The following is a 23,594-nucleotide window of genomic DNA, read 5'->3' as shown; positions in this document are numbered from 1 at the left end:
AAAATAGGGACACTTTAGATCCAAGTTACATAGGAGAAATTCAGGGGAAAAATATCTGGAGTGGTATCAATACCTGGTCTTGACATGCACAGGAGAGGATTTTGTAAATTTAGGAGAGCAGTGCAAAGGCAAAGCATAGCTGACTCCATGGGTAGAATTCCCCATCCTGGGGGAATTCTCATCCTCTGGAAACACAGCAGAATGGACTCTGTGCCATTGCTCTCATCCAGGTGTGGGCCCAAGTGCCCCTTCCAAGGACTGTAGCACATTCCTCTGTGGACAGAGTGGGGAAGGTAAATGGGTTCGTGTGCTACCCTGTCAGTTTTGGACTGGCATTCCCTCATCTCCTGGCAGCTCAGAGGGCTCTCAGGATAAGTCAGATGTGGAACATCTGTTCATGCAGACACAATCTGAATGATTCACCAACACTACAGTCAGGAATGGACTACTGAGGCTACAGCAGTTCCATATTTTACTGTCAGACCAGACTTCCTTCTTCTGGCTCTACTGTTCAGGTGGTTCAGTGTACCTGTGAAATGAATCCATTGCTACTCAGGTGTTTGGACCCAATTTTCCAGATGCTCTTTTCCTCCTGTGGCTTCTTTGTCAGGTGTAGTATACTGAGAAACTACAATGTCCTGTCCTTCCAAAAAACACAAAAGGAATATTACGTGCAATAACTTACTGTCATCAGATGTCTCGAGCTGCAGTTTTAGCTGTGTGGGAGCAATCCATTGTTTTATGAATTTGAAATGTTACTTGAGGAACTGGGGGAAAAGTTACTGTTTCTGCTACAACATCATTCAGTAAGTAGTACAGGGAAATACAGCTTTTCTTTTTCCATCAGTACTGTCTTTTTGAAAGCTGTTTCAGCTTCTTCCTTTTGTCTTTGTCTTCCCAAATATTTTGAACGTTATTGTAAGAACAGAGGGGAAGAGAGACTTTCCAAACCCATGTTGTCACTGAATCTGTCACTTTGCATAAGGTAACTTAGCTATGTTCAGGCTTTCTTACTCTAATTACCACATGTCTCAGTTGTGGAAGAAAGGGGGGAAGGCCCTGTAATGTCTACACACATTCACAGGCTTATGTTTTCTTTCATGGGTGATAAAATATCCTTGACCTCTCTAAGAAGTGGGTATAAAACGTCAACTCTGTAGTCAGAGTTGCCAATAAATTCTGAAGTAAAGATGTGCTAATAAGAGGTGTGTGTGCTGCATCCTCATTGTCAGGAGACAGAGGGGAGCAGAATTGTTTGGAGCAGTTCAGTCAGACGTAATTGGAAGTGATAGGATGAAATTGAGCAAAAAAGACATTTACGTTGGACATCAGGAAAAATTGCCAAACAATCAGGTCGATTAAAGTCTGTGAAGGGCTCTCAAGGGAATCTCAATCCATCTCACCCCTACTCTAGAGAAAATGTGCTGGTAGTCTATCTAGACAATAGGAATAGTGGGAGATGAATGTGCTTATTTGAGGGTAAACTGTGCCTAAATATGGGTACACCCAAAAGTCTTCTCAGAGTGAAGCAAGACCAACTTCTCAGATGACAAATGGGTGTTGTCTCTTTGGTGGTGCTGTTCACAGCCCTGCATAGTAAGTAGAATGAGCCCAAATTAATAACATAATTATGTTATTAATAAATTAATAACATAATTAATAACCGCTGTCTTGGGGCAGTTCGTGGTATGCAGATACAGGGGTTATTTATCTGGAGCGTTCAGTACAAAAAGGGAATTTTCCCATCCTGATGCAAAGATGAAGAGAAGTCTGGGTCAGAATTAGCTGAAGGCTTGCTAAGGTCATTGGGATTCTGTCTTTTGGCTCAGCCAAGATTGGGGGAGCTGCTGTTGGGTGCACAGAGAAATCTGAGCAGTCCCAGGGAATGTGGAGGGTGAGCAGGAGACAAGAAGCGCAAACGGAGGACAAAGACTCAGAAGGAGAGTGAAGGACAAGAGAAAAGGACGGAGTTTAAAGTAAAAGAGAGGTAAAGAAAGCTTTGAATGTGAGGTGGAGAATTTGAAATTCTGCTTTGTGAGTGTGCGAGTTTGTGAATCCAGTTCTATTGCCACAAAATGATCTTCCTTTGCAAGTCTCTGTCACCCTCCTTAACTTATAATCGTTTTGGTAAGAGAGCACCAGCATCGTGGAGAGGAGGCTATTCATGCTGTTTAAAACCTTGTTTCACAGTCCATTATGTGGGATTTTTTTGGCAACAGTAATGTATGTAAATTCTCCTGAGTGCAATGGGAGCCTGTGTGTCGCCGTGTTTTCTTTTGCATTAGTGGGGTTTGCTCTGTGTTAGTTGTTTGCATCCAACAAAGGGGGACTGTAGGCTCAGATGAAAGAGCAGTTCAGCATTTATATTCAAGGATTTAAAGGAGATGAGCTCTTCCCACATGAAATAAAAAAAACATTTATCCTGGTACCTAATGGCTTCCACACAAATTTTTTTTCTCTTCAGCCTGGTTTGGCCTTTCATTCTAAACTGGCTGGTGAGTGGAAGCTGACCCACTTTCATCTGGCAGTCTGCATTAATGTGCTTTTGTGGAAGCCAATTATGATATCACCATTGCTCTGTAGAGCACTCCCAGCAACTCCACAGTATCATAACAACAGCTGCACAAAATCTCCCTCGAAGTAATTTGCCAACTTTGTGCACATTTGATAAACATGCAGTACCTGCAGCAGTGCTGGTTGCTGTAGGGAATCTCTGTTGTGCTTGTAAAAAAAAAAACCCCAAATTAAGAGAGAGTAATTTTGTCTTTAGCTGGACCAGGCATAGTACAGTAATACTGCTAACTCATGAAGAAGAATAGTTATCTGAATTGACATTATTTCCCTTTCAAATACTTATTTTCAGAGCTTTATTTACATGTGCGTTCAAAACGCAAACATTTATAAGGAATTTCTTTAAAAACTGGGAAGGAAACTTTTGAACTGTCTATCTTTTGTGGTTGTCTGGTTCTTTTGTAGCTAGCAGAGATATCCTGAGGTTAGTAAAGAATTTAGGTTCTGTTGATAAGAGAAGTGTATCAAGCCAGCTGGAGTCCAGATAACTTTAATAGCTCCTTTGGCAGATCGCTGGAGTTCCTGAATTTCAGCACGAGTTGCACGAGATCAGCAACTTTCAGGATCAAGCTCTTAATCTCTGATTGCAACAAGAAATGACTTGCTGATAACTTCATACACTAAAAATTTTATCAGCCCTCAAACTGATAAAATTAGGAGGCAACAAACCGTGAAAATTAAAATAATGATGATTTATTAAGGCTGTTATCTGAGGATTGTATTCCTCATCAGGAACGTTAATTAACAAAACTGTTTTCCTCCTTTAGCTAGAAATAGCCTGTAATGATTTCCAGAGGCTATTTTACTCACAGTATTTTTTTGCTTGTTTGCTTCACAAACCCAAGAAATTTGTTTTTCTTATTAATGGAGGTTTTTTAACTCCTTGTCATTGCAGTGGTGGTTGTTGTAAGCAGCTTGCTAAAATCAATACCAACATTTAATAAAACCCCCCCAAATTTTCAAATATGTCCTGACATGAGTAGCAATGTACTTCAGTTCCAAAGAAAATGGGCTGCAGGTCAGGAGCTCGGGCTCCACACTCAGTGTGGGACCTCAGACAAATCAATTCCCCTTTTGGTGCTGCTTTTTCCTCCCCCACTAATGTAATTTCTGCTAAGGCTGCACTCACTGCTCAGCTTCTGCAGTGCCTAACACAGCAGCTTGGACCATTTGATACCACAATCCAATTATTATATTAATAATAAATGAATTACATAATTGTAATCTTAAAATTAGCTGGATACCTGCTTTTTCTTTTGCAGGCTGGTTGTAATTGTCCCACCTGCCTCACTTCAGCTACAGTTTGTGGCATTAAGAAGCCCTCAAGATATTCTGTCAATAAATTGTTCAGCCATCCTATAATTTCAAAGTTTGAGTGATATGCTGTGTGTGACAACTGACATTGAGCTGAGAGCTCAGAGGTCTGAATCTCCAAAAATCATGAGTCAGTGTAATGAAATAATGTCCAGCTGGAATGAAGAGCAGGCAGTGCTGGTCTGTTTATGGACTGATGACATGAAATGGAGGAAGCCAGACTCATCCTTTGCCAGTGGATGAATGGGAAGGAGGTACAGGGAGAAAGGGGGAACCCAACAAGAATGTTAAAATAATTAGAAAATAATACCACTTGGGAAGAATTGAGCATATTCAGTCAAAAAAAGAGTTGAGAAGAGAGGAGTCTGTCTGCCTGAATCTAAGAGATGTAGAGAAGAGGTGAGCTAATTATTTGAAGTCAACAAGAGCAGAGTAGTAATGTGTGTGAGGCAAACAGTGGGGAAATGGAGGTTGTCTGTTCCCTGAAACCTCTGAGCAGGAGGACAAAAAGCAGCAGAACTACCTCTTGTGGAGTAGGGGGTGTCTCTCTGGATTTTGCTGCTTTGTCCTCATTACCCCAAGGAAAAATAAGACAAGGAGAAGAGCCAGCTAAACTGTAACTGGACTCTTTCAGACAAGGAAAAAAAATGTATCCTGACTGCTCATGAATCAGTTCAGACTGCAAGGTAGAATGTTTCTAGCCATTAAAGCAGTTTGTTTGTAGCTCACTATCTAATGTGGCAGCAGCATTGGGCTCAGAAAGCTTCTGCATGGATTAAACACGACAGATATTCCTGAAGTGTTTTTCTCAGGTTGCTGGCAAACACAGAAGATTTTATTATCCTGTAGAAATGTTGATTCCTGGAGCCTAGATGGGTAAAACTACTAGGGAGCCTTGCTGGCAGCTCACTGATCAGACTGTTTCACTTTCTACTCCTCTGTAAAAAGGAATGGAATCTCTTTCACTTAACAAAAAGAGGAGCTGATGAGACACAGCATGAGGAATTAGGGCTCAGCTCTGCAAGCTGAATGTTTCAATGGAATATTTTCTTAGCAAGGCTTGTGTGATCAGCCCTTTTCCTCCCCAAAAAGCAATGTCAATTGAGAGAGACTCACTGAGGGAAATGAGTGAATTGTAGGAAAAAAGTCCTACAGGGAAAGTCATGGCTATTTATTTCTGATTTAGGCCTCAGATAATGACTTTGAATTAACATCTGTGATTGCCGTAGTGGTAAGAAGACACTGATGCACAATAGTGCAAAAACCACTTCATGGCAAAGAAGGCTGGGAAGGAAATAACAGGTTTTTAACACATAGAAGAGTTCAACATGTCTTTTTCTGCTAAGGGGTCATGTACATGCTGAAGGTGAACAGTGTTACTAGAAGGGAACAAGGCATCTGTTCAGTCTACAACTGCTGCCATTAAGATTCATGTTTCATACATAGTGGAGTCCTAATTTACTCTTGGGTACTTGCAGCGGATTCTTTGGGCTGGAGGGAAGAACACACCTTACAAACTGTGGGTTTGTTTTTTGCCTTTGCATTTTACATTTGAACAAGATTTCTGTTCACCACCACTAATTCCTCCATGAAACTAAAGCCCAGACTCTTCTGCTCTGCAAGCAAATAGCTGGGGAGCACCAGTGGGCAGTGGGGTAGGGGATGAAGCAGAAGTGTCAGAACAAGCCCAGCACAGCTGGTGGCAGAAAGCAGGAGCACAGCAAGTAACTTGGCCTGCCTGGGAGTGGTGGGAAATCTCCAGCTGGAACAGCTTCAGTGTTCAAATGAGGTGTCCAGAACGTTTTGCACAATGTGAGCTTGATGGGCTTCAGGACATATTGCAAAAGCCATTTACTTGATGGCTGTTCTGACAGGCCTTGCAGCAGGAAAGAAAGGCTCTGCCTTTGGAATTTTGATCTGAGCTGGGATGAAGATTGTGGAGCGGTCTGGGTTTTCCACTGACTCTTGACTGGTGTTAAACTCCCCTCCCTTTCGAGGGTTAGCACTTTTGAGGTGTTATGAGCTACAGAACTTGATTTAGGAACACATCATTTGCCCTAATGAGGAAAATACCAGAAAAGTTTGATGCAGGTGGTGAACTGAGGGCACTTTGTTTTCTTGACTGGTTGAGTTAAGCCACGATTTATAAATAATTGTGTTTTCCTGCTGGATACTTATCATGTGTAACTGTGAGCCAAAGTATCCCTGGGACGCTCTGAAGCTCTTCATGTGGAGATTTTATTATTTAAGTGATTATTTCTTAAGCAATATTTTAGCTGTTGCCAGGGTTTGATCCCAGAATCAGAAAGGTTCAGGTTGAAAGGGACCACACTGTTGAATCTCAGACATATTCTCGCACAGGCTCACGTCTATTTTGAGGGAAAAAGGTAAATGCTTGAGATTTTCCTTTTTTTTTTTTTTTTTTTCCCTCCCCTACATTTGTTCACTGTTTGCTCCCAAAGTAATTTGTGTAGCTCTGCACTGCAGTCATCCACCAGTGGGCCTGTTAATGCACACAATGTACCCTTGCAGCAAAGCCTTTAGGATGTTTTCACTGTAGCATGAAGCTGCATTGGAAAGATTGAAACTGCACCAAAAATTAAAGGATTTTTTTTTCTGCTTCACCTGGAGAGGGAAAATGAGCATCACTCTCTTGACAAGAGATGAAAGAAAATAGAGAAAAAATATTTTTGGGCCACACATCAGAGCACTTACTTGCAGTAATTCTCATCATGGCATTTGACTTGCCTTTGTTGAATCTTGATTTTTCATGTATTAGACACCTATGGCATAGAGCTCTACTGAGCAGAAAATGCAGTTTGTGTATATATTTTCCAAAATAAAGTTGAGATGAATTGAAGTGGGAAGCAGCACCGAACATTTTTACATCTCTTTTTTGCTGGGAAAGAAACCACTGCTTATTCTGGTGAAATAACTTTAAGTTCAAACCTCGGTCTGTGCATCAATCAATGTTGGGCATTTATAAAATTAGGAGAGCAATTTAGGCTTCAGAGGTTAATTCTGTACCCCACCTGGGTAAATGTGGAGTGATTTGGTTGGGGACGGTCATGCAAAGGTGTCTGATCCAAATGTCTCACTGTCAGTGTCTCTCCTGGATTTCCTGTGATCCCTTGTGCTCAGAGTAAAGCCAAGTTTGTGTGCATCAGTGCAAGGCTTGGGAGCTGTTTGTCCTTCTGTCCCTTTATTTGGAAAATTCTCAATATTGCAGGGAGTCCTGGAGGCTCAGGCTTAGGATTTTGTAATAAGAAGAAAGAGGAACTCTTCTCAAGACTCAGCAAGAAGCTGAAATGTTTTGGAGAGACTCCATTTAAAGCAGCAGCAGCTGCTACTACAAGGGGGGATTTTGTTTTATCTTGAAGCCTCTGTATTTGGTAGGGTGTTGGTAAATGAAGGAGTAGGTGAAATCATTTGGGGCAGTGGGTGGAACTGTGCCAGGTTGAAGGCAGCTGAACTGCCTTGCCCTCGGTGCAGCTCTGACAGCAGCACAAAGGCAACTGTGAGCAAGTTACTTCAGGTGTGGAGTAACAGAGGGAGTTGGTTGGAGATGGGAGATAAGTTTTTGCTCTAGTTTGAGTACAAGAGGGGAAGCATTCTCAGCCTCAGAGGCATCCAGTGCAGTCACCATTGCCAGTCTAGCCCAAGGGTGTTGAATAGGAAAAGCTGTTAATAGAAGCACTCAAGATGGAGATAAACTTGTCCAACTGCAGACTTCCAGGGATGCTCCGAGCCTTTTAAAGGTCAGTTAAGAGAAACAGGCACTTTTGCAAGGCAGTGCTCCATACCTGGAGGTGTTCAAACCCGGGCTGGATGGGCTCTGAGCAATCTGGTGTAGTGAAAGGTGTCCCAGCCCATGGCAATGGGGTTGAACAGAGATGGTCTTGAAGGTTCCCTCCAACCCAAACCACTCCATGATTCTATCTGGAGAACTTCCATAAAGTTGAAGAGTTTGGTCCCACTGAGTTGTGGGTTATAATTATGAGATTATCAGGATTTGGGATACAGCTTGAACGTCCTTGGTTTATGCCACAGTTACGCTTCTGAAAGTTGTCACTTGTCACCTCCGTGTTTTTGGCTGTAGCGTTGATTTTGTTAAGAAATTTCCATTGTTCTGCCTCCAAGAAACAAAATGAGAAACAAATGTGAGGGTGTTCCAAAGAGTTCCTGGTTTGTCTGAAAATGGAAGATTACAAACCTCTGCTTTGGTAGTGGGTGATAGTTGAGCCCCAGTTGACCACAGCGGGGAATATCTGATAGATTGCTGCAGTTGGCCATTAGACAGAGCCCAGTTGGGACAGAGTTTCAATGACCAAATTCTTCTTGCAGAAGTGGCAGTGTGTGGAAGATGCCAGTGGAAAGCTGAAGCTGCACAAGTGCAAGGGAATGGCGAACTTGGCAGCTGCAGGGAACCGCAAAGGCACCTCCAATCTCTTACCCAAGTACTACAGCAGGAACAGGGAAGACTGCAATTGTGAGGAGAATGAATACAAGCTGAGCCACGTTGGGCAAAGAAAGAAACTCTTCTCCAAGAAAAGTAAGTGAACCCACTGCATGTTGTGTCCCTGCCCTGGGGAGCTGTCACAGGTTTGTTCTCTAAAGGGTACGGTCCTCGCTCCCATGGGTGTTCTGTCTGCTTGTTCCCTGTGTGTCCTCTCTGTCAAACAGTGGGATATTGGACAGTCAGTCTGTCTGTAGGAAGAATGTTTTGTTCTGGGAAGTGCGGTGCACACACTGACGTGGCAAATAGCACGTGGTTATATTGGCCATGGAACATGAACAGTGTTCTACAGCAAATCCTCCAGTTTTCTGTAGCTACTGCAATGCTTGGGGCTGCTGCTGCAGTAATTTATTTTTAATAAGGATGTGTGTGCTTTGTTACAGAAGCTGCTGGCTTCCAACGTCCTTTCCTTGTGCTCAGTCAGCAGAGACAAGGCTGACTTTTAACCAGAGATAACGACCAAAGGGGATGACTCTGCTTCTAGTTCCCTTGGCACACATCAGGTGCTTTCTTTAGAAAGCCCATTTTCCTGACCTTACTCAGACTAACACATATATTTGAAGTATATAGCCTAATTATAGATTAGAGGCAAATGGAAGCACGGAATTATTAGTGACTCGTAATGTTTCTTTCGTCTCACTCCACAAATACGGAACCTTAATTATTTAGCAGATTAGTCTTTCTGTATAATGACCTGGCACAAACTTCAAACAGAGTTTAAATTGATTTTCTCCCATTATATTTGCTTGGCAAGCTGATTAGTAGCTACTAAGCTAATTTTTAGTTGAAAAAAAATTACTGGTTCCAGGGTGAAATTACTCAGCTATATTTGATGTTTAAATATGTGGCACAGCAGATTATCTGGTGTTATTTAAACACTAGAACTTGCACTTAATTGACTACTTCCTTTTTTAAAGTCCCAGAGAAGAAAGTTCAGTCCTGGGGATTCAAATAACAGGTGAAGATTGAAGGCACTTAAATGAGAAGAGGAAAACAATTTAAGTGAAGCCAACATAATGCTATCTGATAGCACTTAACACTTACTTAAGTGCTTTTCCTCAGTGCTTTTCTAAACATGAACTAATTTCCACAACATCCAAAGGAGGTGGTTAAATGCATAATTACCTTTGGTTTATGTATGTGGAGAGGCTGAGGCAAAAACGTGAAAGTTGCTCCCTGCAGCAGAGGACTCGGAATGGTGTGTTTTTTCCCTGTGTTCTGCTCAGAAGAGGCAAGAGTTCACACCTCAGCTCCCTCACCTCCTTGAACCTCAAGGCATAAACTTCAGCAGCTCGAGATAGGATCTTGCCAATTAGGTTGCCATTGCCCGTGTCTTAAGTAAAATAATTGCCTCCACTGATGCTTTGTCTCTCCCTTTGCCCACATCCTGTGCTCTGCAGGGAAGAGGTTCACTTGGACCTGTTGGCAGAGATTCTGGGATTTGGTGTTGGCTGTTCCTTCCCCTTCCCTTGTCCAATCTGTCCAAATGCAGCTGAGCACAAAGCAGGGCAAGTCAAGGTAACAAAAGGAGGGTTTTCTAAACAGCTCATGTGGAAGGCTGGGCTGTGTGTAGTGAGAGGGAACCTGGATACTCCTGATGTGTATTTGGCTTTTTATGATTTGTTTCGTGAGACTTGGGATGAAGTGCAGTCTGTGCTGGGTTGTTTAGTCCTTCGGGCACCTTTGGGGTCGGCTGCTCAGAATTTGCTGAGTGCCTGAGATGATACTGCAGGCCTATTTGAATGCCAGTAAATGCTGTTCATAGGATTGAACAATTGCTAAATAGAAAATAGACCTTTCAAACTGGACTAGGGTCATGTCCTCATTAATGCTGTAGTTTTGAAAGAAGTGCCCTGACCAACCACTCCGTCCTGCTGTGTGCAGAAGAGACTTGCAGAGGGCGGTTTTGAAGGATTCTGATCCACAGACACCTGCAGAAAACCAGGCTGGATGCCCTGCATGTCTGGTGCATCAAGCACATGGCAAACCCTAATGGGGTACAAGGATTGGCCTTTCAGAAAGATTAAAACCACTTATGAATAGTGAGAACAAGTGATCTGAAAGGCCAGACTAAATTGCTGATAGAGGGGCTGGAGCAGCAAATGTTTTGATAAAATAATTCCTTTCTGATGACTCATTTTCAGGTGCCCCAGTGCATTTAGCAGGCAGCAGTGTTCTTTAAACTGAGTCAAGTCAGTTATAAAGTGGGATCATGTCATGTTTGGGCCATTTGGGCCACCTAAAAATGCAGAACTTTTCCACAAGGCTTTTAAGTGCCAGAAACACATGGGCATTAATATTTGGTGTAATCTCGGTTTAGGTGTCAAGAATGTTTGAATTTTTGCAAACATTTTCTTTAGCATGCTTTTATAAGGAAGATGAAACAGAGCTTTGCAGTAGGTAGAAAGTTTAAAGTACTAGTGAGCTCTTAAAATCTTCAGCTCTCTTGTGGTCTGTTGTGTTTTTATTGCTGTGGATTTGATCTCCCTCTCCTGTGATGAGCAAGTGTATGTGATTAAAGGAATTCTCAAGCTGCATGTAGGGAAATGATGATAGGCCACACAGATTTGTAAACAAACAGAAGTGTGTACAAAGGGCTTAGTGCATTATTATTCCAATTTTCCTGTCATTCATTTTTCCTTTGAGGTCGTCTCAATGCTGGAGCAAAATGGCATTCTTTGTTGTTAAAAAAGAAAAAATAATCAGTTACGTTAAAGATAATGCATTTGAAGTATGATTTTTCATAGCTGTTGTGAGTAAATGGGATACAAGAAAATTTTGTGGGTTAGGTGTTTTTTCCTCTTTGAAATATCTAGGGACACAGATTCAAAACATTTCTAGAATTCCCTCGATACACTTCATCCATTTTCTAGACACTGGAGATATTTTTTAAAAAGGTCTTTAAAGTGCCTAATTTTACTTTGTGTTGTGGAAAAAAATTGCTTGTTTGTCTACCAAATGCAAAATATATAGATGTTAGTGGGAAATGCTCCTTTCAGGTTCCAGTGAAGACAGACATGCTGGTTGTGTGACCCAGGATGACCCAGCTGGCTGAACAGGGCACTGAAACCAGTTGGCTTTCTTGGCTTCAGTTTTTCTGGGTTTTGAGACTCAGTTTTGGGGTTGCAGCTTCTCAGCAGTTCCATCTTTAAGGCAGGCAGTTTCTGGAGTAGCTGGGGAAGAGAAGCATTGGGACTCAGCTTAGCTTGAATAACTTGAAGACGAGAGTGTAGATGGTTTGGGCCAAATATTTAACAGCTCAGGATCTGCTGTTTTTGGGCTGTGTACAGAGGTAAATCGATTGGAGAGTAAAACGTGAACCTGGGGGAGGATCGACTAATAAGTAATTAAACACTGGTATTTATGCCTGCAGTGCACTTTGCAGGTGGGAGAGCCCAGCACGAATGAATATTGATCTCATGAAATATTTTAACCACTTCCCCAGAAAATGGTGGAGTTTGGTACTGATCACAGCACGGTGTCAGCCCTGGGTGGCTCGTTGGATAAAGGGCTTCCAGCTCTCCTTTGGGAGCTGCCTCACTCCAGCCCAGATTGTTCCCTGCGAGGCTGGGTGGGTTTGGCTGCACAGGGAGGGGTAACTGCTGGCTCCCAGCTCTTCAGGGATGTGTGTAGATGATTATCTGTGCAGGTCCAGCATGCTGGGTTTGGCACATTAGACTTGGAAGGAAGATAAACGTTAGTTGGGTGAGCTGAACAAGATGAAACGAGGGAGTGATTAAAGAAATGGGAGTTTATACTTTGAATCTAATTGTTGGGGTGTAGCTTTTTGGAACTTTCTCCTGCATCTGAAAAGATGGGAGTTTCCTTCTCTCTTAGTCAAACATTTCCTGAATGGTTGCCTGCAGTAAGGCTGGTCTTTTGTGACTTTTTTTATCCCTTGAGCAGTGACTCACCTGGCTTAATATCAGCAATAAACTTTGAACCACAGGTGGAAAATGTGCAAAGCCGGCAATCCAGCTGCTATTCTACTTTCTGTGTGTGGTGCTGACAAAAATATAGTGCTTGGCCCAGTTTCAGGTGAGAGCAGATGTTTATTTCACTTCCCACAGTCTGCAAAACGGCTTCTGAGACTGTGCAGCCTATCTGAAGTGAATGTAAGGCTTCTTGAAAAAAAATCACTGCATCAATGCCAAAGCATGACAAGTATTTCTTTCGTCAATTTTCGTTGTTCATAACAAATGTTTCGTTTTGCTTTTGGGCTGCAAATTCAGAAGCAAAGTCTGAGGGAATGCAGAGCACTGGAGGGTGGTGCTTCCTGGAGAAGCTCACTGAGATTGGGCTGCACATCAGGAAAATAACTGTGAAGCAGAGAATGGGATGTGGATAAAAGTACAGATTCGGATACTAATCCCTCCTGAAAGAATCAAGCATCCAGCCTTGGAGTATGAACACAGAAATGAGAAAAGGCTCAGGCTGCACACGGGGGATGCTGGGACAAGTTCCGGGAAGAGCTGGGGAATCCTGGCGGAGGAGCTTTGCAGGGAGGGCAGCAGGAAGGCAGGGCCGTGGGTGGGTGAGGGTGTCCCGGTGTGCCTGGCGGGGTCGGTGCCCGAGGTGCGGCTGCCGCCTGGTGACCGCGGGGAGCGGCAGCGCCCGCTCGAACGAGCTCTTTGTTCTCAGCGAGGCCAGACAGGAACGTTCTCCTTCCCCTCTGCCACTGGTTTGTGTTCGCACTGCACCTGCCCTCTCCCGAGCTGTGGGGTGTCCGTCCATCCTTCTGCCCGTGCCAGAGGTGAGGAAGCAGCAGCTCAGAGGAACAACTGCCACAAACACTGTTTGTCTGTCCCCTTAATTCCAAACAGCACAGTACGGGCTGGTTGTTTTCCTCCCAGGAACCACAAAGTGGAGTGAATTGTAACGCGCTGCTTCTGCCCTTCCTTCATTTCTTTTTCCACGCAGAATTCAAACCAAGCTATGTCCGGAATCGCTCCGTCCGTTCCGTGTCCGTGGAGCTGGAGGGAGCTGTTTATAGCCTGGGTTTGGAGGATGGATTCCAGCCCATCTTACCAAGGAACATCTCCAAGCAGCGCAGGGTGCAGAGGGCTGTTCTGCACGAGGAGGAAGACAGAGACATGGGGGAGTACAGTGGCACTGGTGGCATTGCAGAGTACACAGCCCCTAACCTGATCAAAGTGACCCACAGGTGAGTGCACGGGGTAGAGTTTGAGAAGATTTTGCTGCTGAAGTGGCTGCTGTACCTAAACGGGTGGGTTAAAGTGTGCTTAAGCATATTGTGCCCCTGTTGGACACCTGGTCTAGCTTCACCAAAATTGTTATTCCAGTCTGTACAACAGTGTTTGGTTCTGCTGCAGTTTTGTCAGTACAGAGGCTGAAGATGCAGCTGTGCTTTTGTGTCTTCTGCACTGGGTCGAGGCAGCAGTCACAGATCAGGGCATTTTCCAGTGAGGACAAGCAAAACTGTTTGCAGCAGTTACATGATCACTGTGTGACAACAGGAGGGGCCTTGCCCTTGGAAATCAGTGTGCAGGGGGTGCCCTGGCCTGGCTGGAGTATGAGCTGGTTTTGTGTCACTGGGTGCTTTGCACAAGCTTTCTATAACCAGTGCTAGGAAAGGGAAATCTGTGTTATGAATGAAGTTGGATGGGCCAGGAGCCTTGGGAAATGGAACATACTGGGAGAGAGGGAAGGCAATTGTCTGAGCACTCTCGTGGGTCAAAGTAATTTCCTCAGGGAAATTTCCTGGGGACTGATGGTGTCTTTTCAACTGTACCTTAATGAGTTTAGTCACCATTTCCGCTTGGGAATTATCAGGAAAACCACCAATCATTATTGAGTGTCATTAAATTGTTTGATGACTAACTCATGTGAACATGCAGGACCCAGTTAACTGCTCTTGGTATCTGTGTTTTCAATTTGATTTCTGTTCACAGAAGTGAGTTGGAGACTTGCCAGTAGGAGGAAAGGTAGCCAGGCTGGCATCAGAGAATTGTCCTCTTACCCCAGCTCTCATGAATGTTCAGGACCCTTAAATCACTGTTTGTGCTTTTCTTCTGGAACAAATTTAATCGACTTTTTGCTGCCTTACTGGGTGAATCCCAAATCCATACCAGGAACTGTCAGGAAGGTTGTGCATTATTCATGAGCACTCCCCAAGAACACTGGCAGAAAAGAAGACAGTGGGACAATATGCATGAGGTGGTTTAAAAAAAAAAAAAAAAGGAGAAAATAAAGGAGTAAATAAAAGAGATTTAATTTAAACAAGCATTCAGAAATGACTGTGTGGTATTTGACCCTAATGAAGTGCTCAGGTACAACTGTCAGGTGGTGATTTTTTTTTTTTTGCTTGCTTATGAGAGAATTTTAAAAACTGGATTTTACTAGAATTTAGTGAAACATAAGGACTTAATATAGTCAGAGGGTATTTTGCCTTTGAAGTCAGGGAGACAGGCTCAAATTTGAATCCTTTTCGGAGAAAACAGCAAAATTTCTTTGCATCTGGTTTGTTCTTTTGGTTGTTTTTTTTTCCTTTTCTTTATGGTGTGGTAATACATCTTAGATTGAAGTACTTTATTGTTGCCCCTTCCCCTACATCACTTAGTTATGCACTGGGAAACTGCTTCTGAGTAATGCCCTCAGTGCTTGCTAGTTAGTAGAGATTTATTCAGACAGTCTAATGAATAAGCAAGAACTCCGTGCAGCACAATTTACATACAGAAATTAAGCAGTCAACAGGTTCTGCTTGATGGAAATAGTCTCCTTGAATTCTCCTAGTTCTTTAAAATTTCCATGGCAGCTCTAAAGCCAGACATCTTCCCTGGCTCAGAACATGCTGGTATTCTCCTGAATGAATATTGCTTTTTGAATCCTGCATGTCATTTGCCATCCATGGTCCCGTTTGTCCTGGAGCTGTGTTATGAAAAGCTGCTGTTTGTTTTGCTCTGTGTGTGTGTGTATATCCCCTGTAACAAACACTGTTTGCTTTTCCGTGCCAAGGTGTTACATCCTGGAGAATGACACTGTTCAGTGTGACACAGATCTGTACAGGTCCCTGCAAGCCTGGAAGGACCATAAACTTCATATTGACCATGAGGTCAGTGCTGGTGTCAGTGTGTGTGTTTTTAGCAGGGTTTTCTGTGGGCTGATAGGATCGTGCTGACTGTGTGTGTGTCTGTCTGCCCCTGGGTGTCTTTGTCCCTCCTCTCTGGAACCTTTTGAACTTGCTGGCTGATTTCTGAATAGACATTTCAGGGATAATTAGGCTTGCACAAGTTTGTGAAGACAGGATGGTGAGTGGAGGAGAGAACTGTTGTGGAAGGTAGTGAAGAGGAAGCCTTTGGTGACAGCACAATGAACTTGAGAAGGTTAGAATAAGACTAAATCATCCTGTATTTTTTAACCTCTTTTTTTTTTTTTTTTTCAGATTGAAACCTTGCAAAATAAAATAAAAAACCTGAGGGAGGTGAGAGGTCATCTAAAGAAGAAACGACCCGAGGAGTGTGATTGTAACAAGATAAGGTATTTCTTGTGTACTTCAGAATAATTATTGGAGGTGTGAAACTGTAACTGATTTATCTCCTCACAGGAGGCATCAGGATCTGGTTTGTTCAGTGGTTGCTGCTTGCCCTGAATGTGCTTTCAGCGGGTTGGACTCCTGCCCAAGTACACGACACACCTTCTCCCAGGCAGCAGTTTAATTGCCTGTGTCAAGTGGTGATGATGTAACAGGGCTTGTAAACCAATTAGTTCTGCTCTTGTACTGAAGATGCTGCTGTTAAATATCAGAGATGAATATTTTAAGCTGCAGGGTTTTTTCTGACAACTCTGACACGGGCGAATTGTCATCATGGTGCAGTTACACAAACCTGTTACAGAAACAATAACGTGTGAACTGTATGGGTGGGGGAGGAGGGGATTTCTTCCCATTCAGGTTTTTTTCAAGGCTGGATGTGTTATCTGCTAAGATGAAATCACAGCTACATCTGTTGGGAGAAGCAGGAATTTACCAGCTGGTGCAGTGTTACCTGTGTTTGTAACCACCACTGGCTCAGGGCAACAGGCATTTCTGTCCCTGCCACAGATCACTTGTGCATGAAGTGTAGCAGGTGCTGGAATAGTGATGAGCTGCCATCGTCTCTGCATTGTTGGTTCTTGTTGCTTCTTTTAATCTTGTGCAAGATTAAAAAAAACTGACTGAAGGAGATAGCTCTTTATTGATCTTATCTGTTAATTTGCTATAAGGATTAAATTTATGAAAGCTCCCAATAGCATTAAGAATTAAAAAGACTTGTTCTGAAGGGAATTTTAATTTGTGAACTAACTGAATTCAGAACAACAACATCTATTAAAGTTTGTGTTTGCTGATGTTTTTGGGTAGTGACTTTAGTAGTCAGAAAACATTGCTATTGGCTGAGGCTGTTCTGCCTCAGAATACATAAGGCACTGCTCTTGCTGGGACAGCTCAATCCATCCTGTTAGCTTCGCTGGAACTTCCAGCTACCAACAAAGGGCCCAGCCCAGTCGAGCCAGGCTGTCTTTATTCACTGTACACTAAGGAATGAAGGGAGAGGTGACACTGGATTAAATCTGCTTCAAACCCAGTCTGATAGTGTGGTACAAATAGGGGCCCTTCTCTCTGTTGTTCACCAACAATGCTGTTTTTTATTTTCCAGTTACCATTCCAAACACAAAACCAAACTGAGGCACAAGGGATCCAGTCTTCATCCTTTCAAGTAAGTGAAGGGCTGTTCCTTTTGAAAGAGGATGTGCCAAGACATTATAACATTTGGACTGTACAAACTAAGCAGAAGTACTGGTATCTCCTTTATCCTGTGTTAAAAAGCATAAACACAGAGACACTGGGCAAGGAACTAGGCCCACACCAAAATGCTAGAAAATTCTGAGATAAGGTTCCTGCTTTGGGAAATGTCCTATCACAGACCTCAGGCGAGCCCTGGAAGTCCCTTTGGCTGCATTTTTATTTTCCAGCGCTGTTGAACTGCAGAGTCATCTCTGTTTGGCAGAGAAGCCATTTAATTCAAAAGATGTTGATTCTTTCCCTCAGAGCAGCTAATTTGTATGAGCTATTTGGGGTTTTTTAGGTGCATTCCAGTGTACCAGAGTTTGCATGACCCCGATGTTTTGGTGTGTGCAGGAAGGCCCTCCAGGAGAAGGACAGGCTGTGGCTGCTGCGGGAGCAGAGGAGGAAGAAGAAGCTGCGCAAACTGCTGAAGAGAATCAAAAACAACGACACGTGCAGCATGCCCGGCCTCACCTGCTTCACCCACGACAACCAGCACTGGCAGACTGCTCCCCTGTGGACACGTAAGGATGCTGTGAACTCGGGAGGAGGGTTCTGGCTGGGCTGGGCTGGGCTGGTGGGTTACTGGATCCGGGTTCCATTGCCTGTGTATCCAAAGCTGTGCAGTTTGCCCCAAAGGAAAGAATCTGTTTCAGTGCTGCACAAAAGGCAAGGGAGGTAAAAACAACTGCAAGTAACCAGCAGACAGCAGTGTACACTGATGGGTGTGGTATCTCACCATCTGGAATGTTTCCCAGCTGGACAAGGAGCTGCTTTAATTCCCCCTGTCACGGGGTGTGCACGGAACAAGAGGCTGATGCTGGAGGGCATTCTCTGCTTTAGAGCTCAGGAGTGAGAGTTCCCCTCTGTGAATGAAGTAATGCTACAAACAGAAATAATTAGCAGTGCTAAAGACTGTAGCTGATGCCTTTGTAACTCTTCAATTTGCAGTGGGCCCTTTCTGTGCCTGTACCAGTGCCAACAACAACACGTACTGGTGTTTGAGGACAATCAACGAGACCCACAACTTCCTGTTCTGTGAATTTGCTACTGGATTTTTGGAGTATTTTGATCTCAATACCGATCCATATCAGGTATCTGATCACAGACCTCAAGCTCACAGCTCAAGAAATGCAGCATTTTTCCCTACTGATGATCAAATAGCACAGTATTGCTGCAGGATGTAATTTAAGGCCCGTATCACTGAAACCAGTATAATTTGGCTCTTTCCTGTTGCAAATAAACAACCTGCATTCCATATATGAAAGCCATCAAACCACAGAGCAATAGTTACCAACAAGAACCCCCTCTTTATTGCAGCTGATTAATGCAGTGAATACGCTCGACAGAGATGTTCTCAACCAACTGCATGTCCAGCTCATGGAACTCAGAAGCTGCAAAGGGTATAAGCAATGCAATCCAAGAACCAGGAACATGGATCTAGGTAAGTGCCCTTCCTGTTGTTGCACTCACAAACTCCCCAAAAGGAAATGGGAAATATGAAACTTAAATCAGTCAAAAGAATTTTAGTATTTCTTAATACTGGTAGTGTCCTGCTGAGGCTGGTAACTGCATGCTTAGGTTTTTGTATGTGTTCAATTTGTGTTACGTGTAATGTTTTTAAAATTAAGAATGACACTTAAATAGCCTAGTGATGAGTGTTACAGAGATGCAGAAGATGATGAGGAAAGATACTGGTGAAAGAGGGAAAGAATACCCTGATAGACCAGCTCAAGGTGGAAGAGACTTGTGGAGTTCTGCTCCAAACTTGTGCTCAGTGCAGGGTCAGATGTGAGGGCACACCAGGTTACTCAGGGCGTTGGGTGATCTGTCAAAGTCTTTTTTTAAATTGTCTTACCTGATACAGGCAATCCCTGGTAACATTGTTAATTTTTCTTCACCTAGGACTTAAAGATGGAAGCTACGAGCAATACAGGTACATTTTTTTTAAAAAATTACATTATTATTCTTAACTAATACCTTCAAGGTGAGGGAACAAGTGTGGGATTGGGAACCACATGGACAGGCATGGCCTGGAAGGGCATTTGAAAGGCCTTTCCCCCCCAGTTGCTTTGAAATGCTGGAGCTGTTTGTTTCACGTTCTAACTTCTAGTCAAAATTCAGGCTGAACTCTTCTCCTTCCTCATCTTTCAGACTGTAGTGCTGGTGGTTTTCTTGGTGATGGTTAACTTTTTTCTCCTTTTGCTGCTTGAAAATTAGGCAGTTTCAGCGTCGAAAATGGCCAGATGTGAAGAGACCATCATCTGCCAAGTCACTGTGAGTTGGGAGCAGTTCACCAAAAGCATTTGCTTTTACTTAGCTTTTTCCTTCACTTCTCTTTTTGCATGCAGCACCTTTTATAACATCATCATCTATTCTCATGGAAAGCTTAAAGTGGGAAGCCCTCTAAATTACACAAGAAATACAATACTTCCATCATTACTGACAAATGCTGCCCTAAACCTCTTGGTCCACGTTTTTTGGGACTGCAGGAGCATTGAGGTCAAGGCATTTTCAAATGAGTAAAGGCAGATGCTCAGCTGAAGAGACCAGTTATGGCTACCTGCCGGTTAAACTTAAAGACCAGTATAATGGTTTTGCCTAAATTTAAATTAGTAGCAGCTACTTTGAGGTTTTTCACCCAATCCAGGAAGAACAAAACTGATTGTAATTTCTCACGAGCAGAGAGAGTGTCATGTCCTTTTTTGCTCTTTGTCTGACCACAGCCTTCTGTTGTGAGCAAAAAAAAGGGAAGTTAAAACAGAAAGTAGACTACAAGACAGATTTGTATCTAGGACTGCTTTTTTCTTACTGAGCTGGCCTTTAAATCTTGACTATGCTGTTCAGTTCTCAGCCTGCCAGAGCTCAAAGGTGAGATACAAATTTGAGTACTTGAAAAGTTACCTTTGTCCATTCCTGTCTCTGAATCTCCCCTTAAAAAGAAGGCAGAGATTTCAGTTCACTGAACACCATGAAGAGCTCTCAAACTGAGCAGTGGAAAAAATATGCACAAGTCCCTTCCTAGACACAGTCTGGCCTTCTCCCTCGCCCAGGAGGATTTGCTCATGTTCTAGAGTATTTTTATTTCTAGTTGAAGAGATCTAGGACTGGCTTTAGAACCAGAGTGAAGCTTGAATTAACAAGCTTTGTACAGGCTGAAGTTTCAAACAGTTGGATTGTTTGTCATACACGTGCTGTGGTTTTATAGGTGGTGCACATTGTTTTTTTACTGCATGGAATCATTAAAAATATTTAACTGCTTTCTACTAGAATGTTATACACTAAAACTGTGTTTTTGTTTTATTTTAAAGAGGACAACTGTGGGAAGGCTGGGAGGGCTAATCTCCCCAACTGCTGCACCTCCATGAGGATACAAACTGGCCAGAACTTGAATCCATGTACAGACTAAATGAATTGTAACATTAGCCTGAAGGACTGGATAAACTTTGAGGCTGAAATAGATAGAATGTTTGCACTGGTGAGTGAGTTAAATAGAGGCAGTGAAACTGTGGGACATGCTGTCAGAAATACAGGTCTCTGAACTCCACTATTGTACCTGCTTTTTGCTTTGGATTATACCTCACCTGCTTCACGAGGCATTTTACTTCCAGAACACACAAGTAAGGCTGAGCCAGGAATTGAGAGAAGAGGAAGCACAGCCCCATCCCAAAGAGCCATTCCAGCGTTTACAGGGACAGCTGAAGGAACTCCAGACGATTTTCAGTTCAACTCTATCTTCAGTTGTCACGAGAAACACTTCACAGCCAAGTATAACTCTAAAGCAAGATTTAGAAAACATGGATGCTTTTCCATCTGCTGGGGTAGAGGCAGTGGTTGAACAGAACCTTGAGCAGCACTGAGCGTTCTCAACACCACGACAATTCTCCAGTCCCCTCCGAGGATACGTTTTAGTTCCACGTCTGTTTGTCCATCCTTCTGCCACCTCGGTGCAGATCAGAGAAAATCCTGACTAACAGAGTTGTGGAGGGGTTGTGTAAAATATTGCTCAATATACTGTTTGCAAATCAATTCCTTCAGGTTGTAAAGAATTTTGTTAATAAAAAAGAGTGTAATGCCCACGCCCCGTTTTTCTCAAAACGTTACTTACTGTTGTCAGAATTCATCCATTTTGAGAAGCACTGAAAGTTTTAGTAAATGTACATCTCAAATTTTAACAACATGAGATTTGTATGAAGGTTTTTTATGTGGTAACAGCCTATTGTATGTACAAAACCAAAACAGTTCCTCTGAGAAAGCAGCGTTTGCTCAGCAGTGTAACTTTTACATTTATTTTTTAAAAAAGGCAGCTCTGAGAATTTCAATACTTGTAGTCAATAAACAATAATCTAGTTAATAGTTTAGTCTACAAAAAAAGTAGAAGTTCTGAACGACAGTTACTGTTTAAAGGCTTTTAAAGGGAAAAAAAACCCCCCACCCTATCATTTTACTAAAGCACAGTGTACAGAATTACTTGAGTATTTTCATAAGGACATTATTAAATACATTGTAGTACAGGCCATTGCAGCACAGGCACTGGGGGTGAGATTTGTATTTATACTTCCTGTTACTCTGCTACCTGTTTTAAAGGCACATGCCTGAGGGCACTCATGGGGCAGGACTGGACCAACTGTGGCCTTCACTCCTAACAAAGAGGTTCTTTTTCTTTTAAAACAGAAACTTAACTTGCTCTTTTAGAAATGTAGTGTAAAAAAAAAAAAAAAAACCCACAGCATTTTGGAAATTATTTTGGAACCCTTCCTGGTTTTGCACATAAGGAAAATCAAGTGGCATTACATCCAGCCATACAGATCTCTGGTACCAAACCCCCCTCTTCTCAGAAAATATACTTGGATTTAGGAACTAAGGAAAAAAACCAATAAGAACCCCCTATAAATCAACAAACTGCTCAAAAAGCAGAAGTGGTGGCTTGGTAAATGTGTTATACAGCAAGACTAGGTTTGCATATTTGTATTACATGTGGTAAGTCAAATATACTTCCCAAAATTTTCTTGCTTTTTTTTAATTATGGAAGTAAAATATGATTGCCTGTCCTAATCTAGCCATAGATTTTCTTTGTAACTTGTTACAGCTTTCATGGATTATCAGAAACATCTAGTAAATGATGATGAGATCCTGGATCAATACAAATAAGTAAAAAAGGAAACACAATTTTGCTGCTTCCCAGAGAAAAGTTTTAGCCATCTGCTAAACTTTACAGGAAGAATCTGAGGTCAGATTTTAAAAAAAATTGGCACTTACCTTTTTTTGTGTGTGTTCAGCCTTTAGTCCTTGGCCAGCTGAGGGTGTGATGGTCAAAATCCTGCAGGGCCCAGTGTTCCTGCTCCTGTTGAAAAAAGTCACCGTGTTCCTTTCCTCCAAATCCTGAGCTGTGGGGTTGTGTGGGACACAAGAAGCAGCTGCTGCTTTGTGAAAGGTAAGTAAGTTGTTGCCAAACTGGGGAAAGCTGCCTCCTCTTCACCTTCCAGCTCCTGTCCAAACTGCTGTTTGAGCTGACAAAGACAACACACCCCAGTTGGTCTGGATGCGAAATGGGGCTCATCAGTGAAAGGTCTCAGTTGTTGCTCCCTCAGCTTTTGCAGCCAATTAGGAAAAGATGTAAATCCTTCTCTGCACAGTTTTCCTCTGTGGCAGCACCAAATTTTCTCTGACCTTTGCAGGATACAGTCATGAACCTTAAAGTATTAGACAGCTAATCAAGCTCTGATTTTAAATAGAAACCTTTATTTACATTATTATTAACATCCAAACACAAAAGCCAGAAGGGCCGTAATACCTTACAACCAACTCTTTTATAAATCAGTCCCCATGATTTTTTCTGTTTTGCAAAATAAAGATACAGATATTTCAAGCAATACTTACAATGTAAACTAAACTTAAATGCAGTTCTCAATACTGTATGCCTTCTCCTGAGAATGTTTTTAAATATTGCTCTCAGAATTACATGGTTTCATACTTGCTGTATCATTCTGTCATCTGGTAGTCTGCACATAAATTCTAAAATAAAAGGTGTGCTAATTGGTGCAACATTCAAATAAGTTTTGTCTTGTGACTGAAACGTGGTCTGGAGTTTCTAACTTTGAAAGCAGAATTTTAGGCCAAGAAAAAGAGTATTACATATGAGTTTTATTAATAACCACATGGTTTCTGTGATTAAAAGAGACATGGAGAAAAACAACACATTTATGCAGCAGTGATCAGAGGTGGCTGTACTAGATAATTGATCTTTTACTCTTGAATAATGTTATACAGTTGTTTTTTAAAAACATTCAGAAAAACCTGCTGCTACAGAACCAAAGCAAAATTGATGGCAATAACTAAATGTCAGCAGATTTCAAACTAAGATGTACTATGCAGGGTTAGTGCTGCCAAGAAAGGTCATCAATGCTTTTTAAA

The 23,594-nt window shown here is 42.5% G+C and overlaps 1 protein-coding gene across 5 annotated transcripts in view; it reads left to right on the top strand.

Moving 5' to 3' along the window:
- The window catches only part of SULF2 (sulfatase 2), a 113,698-nt gene extending 90,465 nt beyond the window's left edge, over positions 1–23,233 (top strand). For 4 of the 5 annotated variants that reach the window (XM_027904809.1, XM_027904807.1, XM_027904811.1 and 1 more), the window contains 11 exons: positions 8,230–8,437; positions 13,322–13,565; positions 15,377–15,473; positions 15,804–15,898; positions 17,053–17,112; positions 17,535–17,704; positions 18,132–18,274; positions 18,501–18,624; positions 19,086–19,116; positions 19,401–19,457; positions 20,492–23,233. In XM_027904809.1, the coding sequence (XP_027760610.1) occupies positions 8,230–8,437; positions 13,322–13,565; positions 15,377–15,473; positions 15,804–15,898; positions 17,053–17,112; positions 17,535–17,704; positions 18,132–18,274; positions 18,501–18,624; positions 19,086–19,116; positions 19,401–19,457; positions 20,492–20,522 (1,260 nt within the window). In that variant the 3' untranslated portion in view covers positions 20,523–23,233. The remainder of the gene's footprint in view (positions 1–8,229; positions 8,438–13,321; positions 13,566–15,376; positions 15,474–15,803; positions 15,899–17,052; positions 17,113–17,534; positions 17,705–18,131; positions 18,275–18,500; positions 18,625–19,085; positions 19,117–19,400; positions 19,458–20,491) is intronic. The other variant, XM_027904808.1, reaches the window with a different exon arrangement.
- The last annotated feature ends 361 nt before the right edge of the window (positions 23,234–23,594 follow it).

Source organism: Empidonax traillii, unplaced genomic scaffold (assembly GCF_003031625.1).
Source record: "Empidonax traillii isolate 1590-97213 ecotype Southwest subspecies unplaced genomic scaffold, ASM303162v1 scaffold1094:size393979, whole genome shotgun sequence".
NCBI lineage: Eukaryota > Metazoa > Chordata > Aves > Passeriformes > Tyrannidae > Empidonax > Empidonax traillii.
This window is presented reverse-complemented; position numbering and strand designations above follow the sequence as displayed.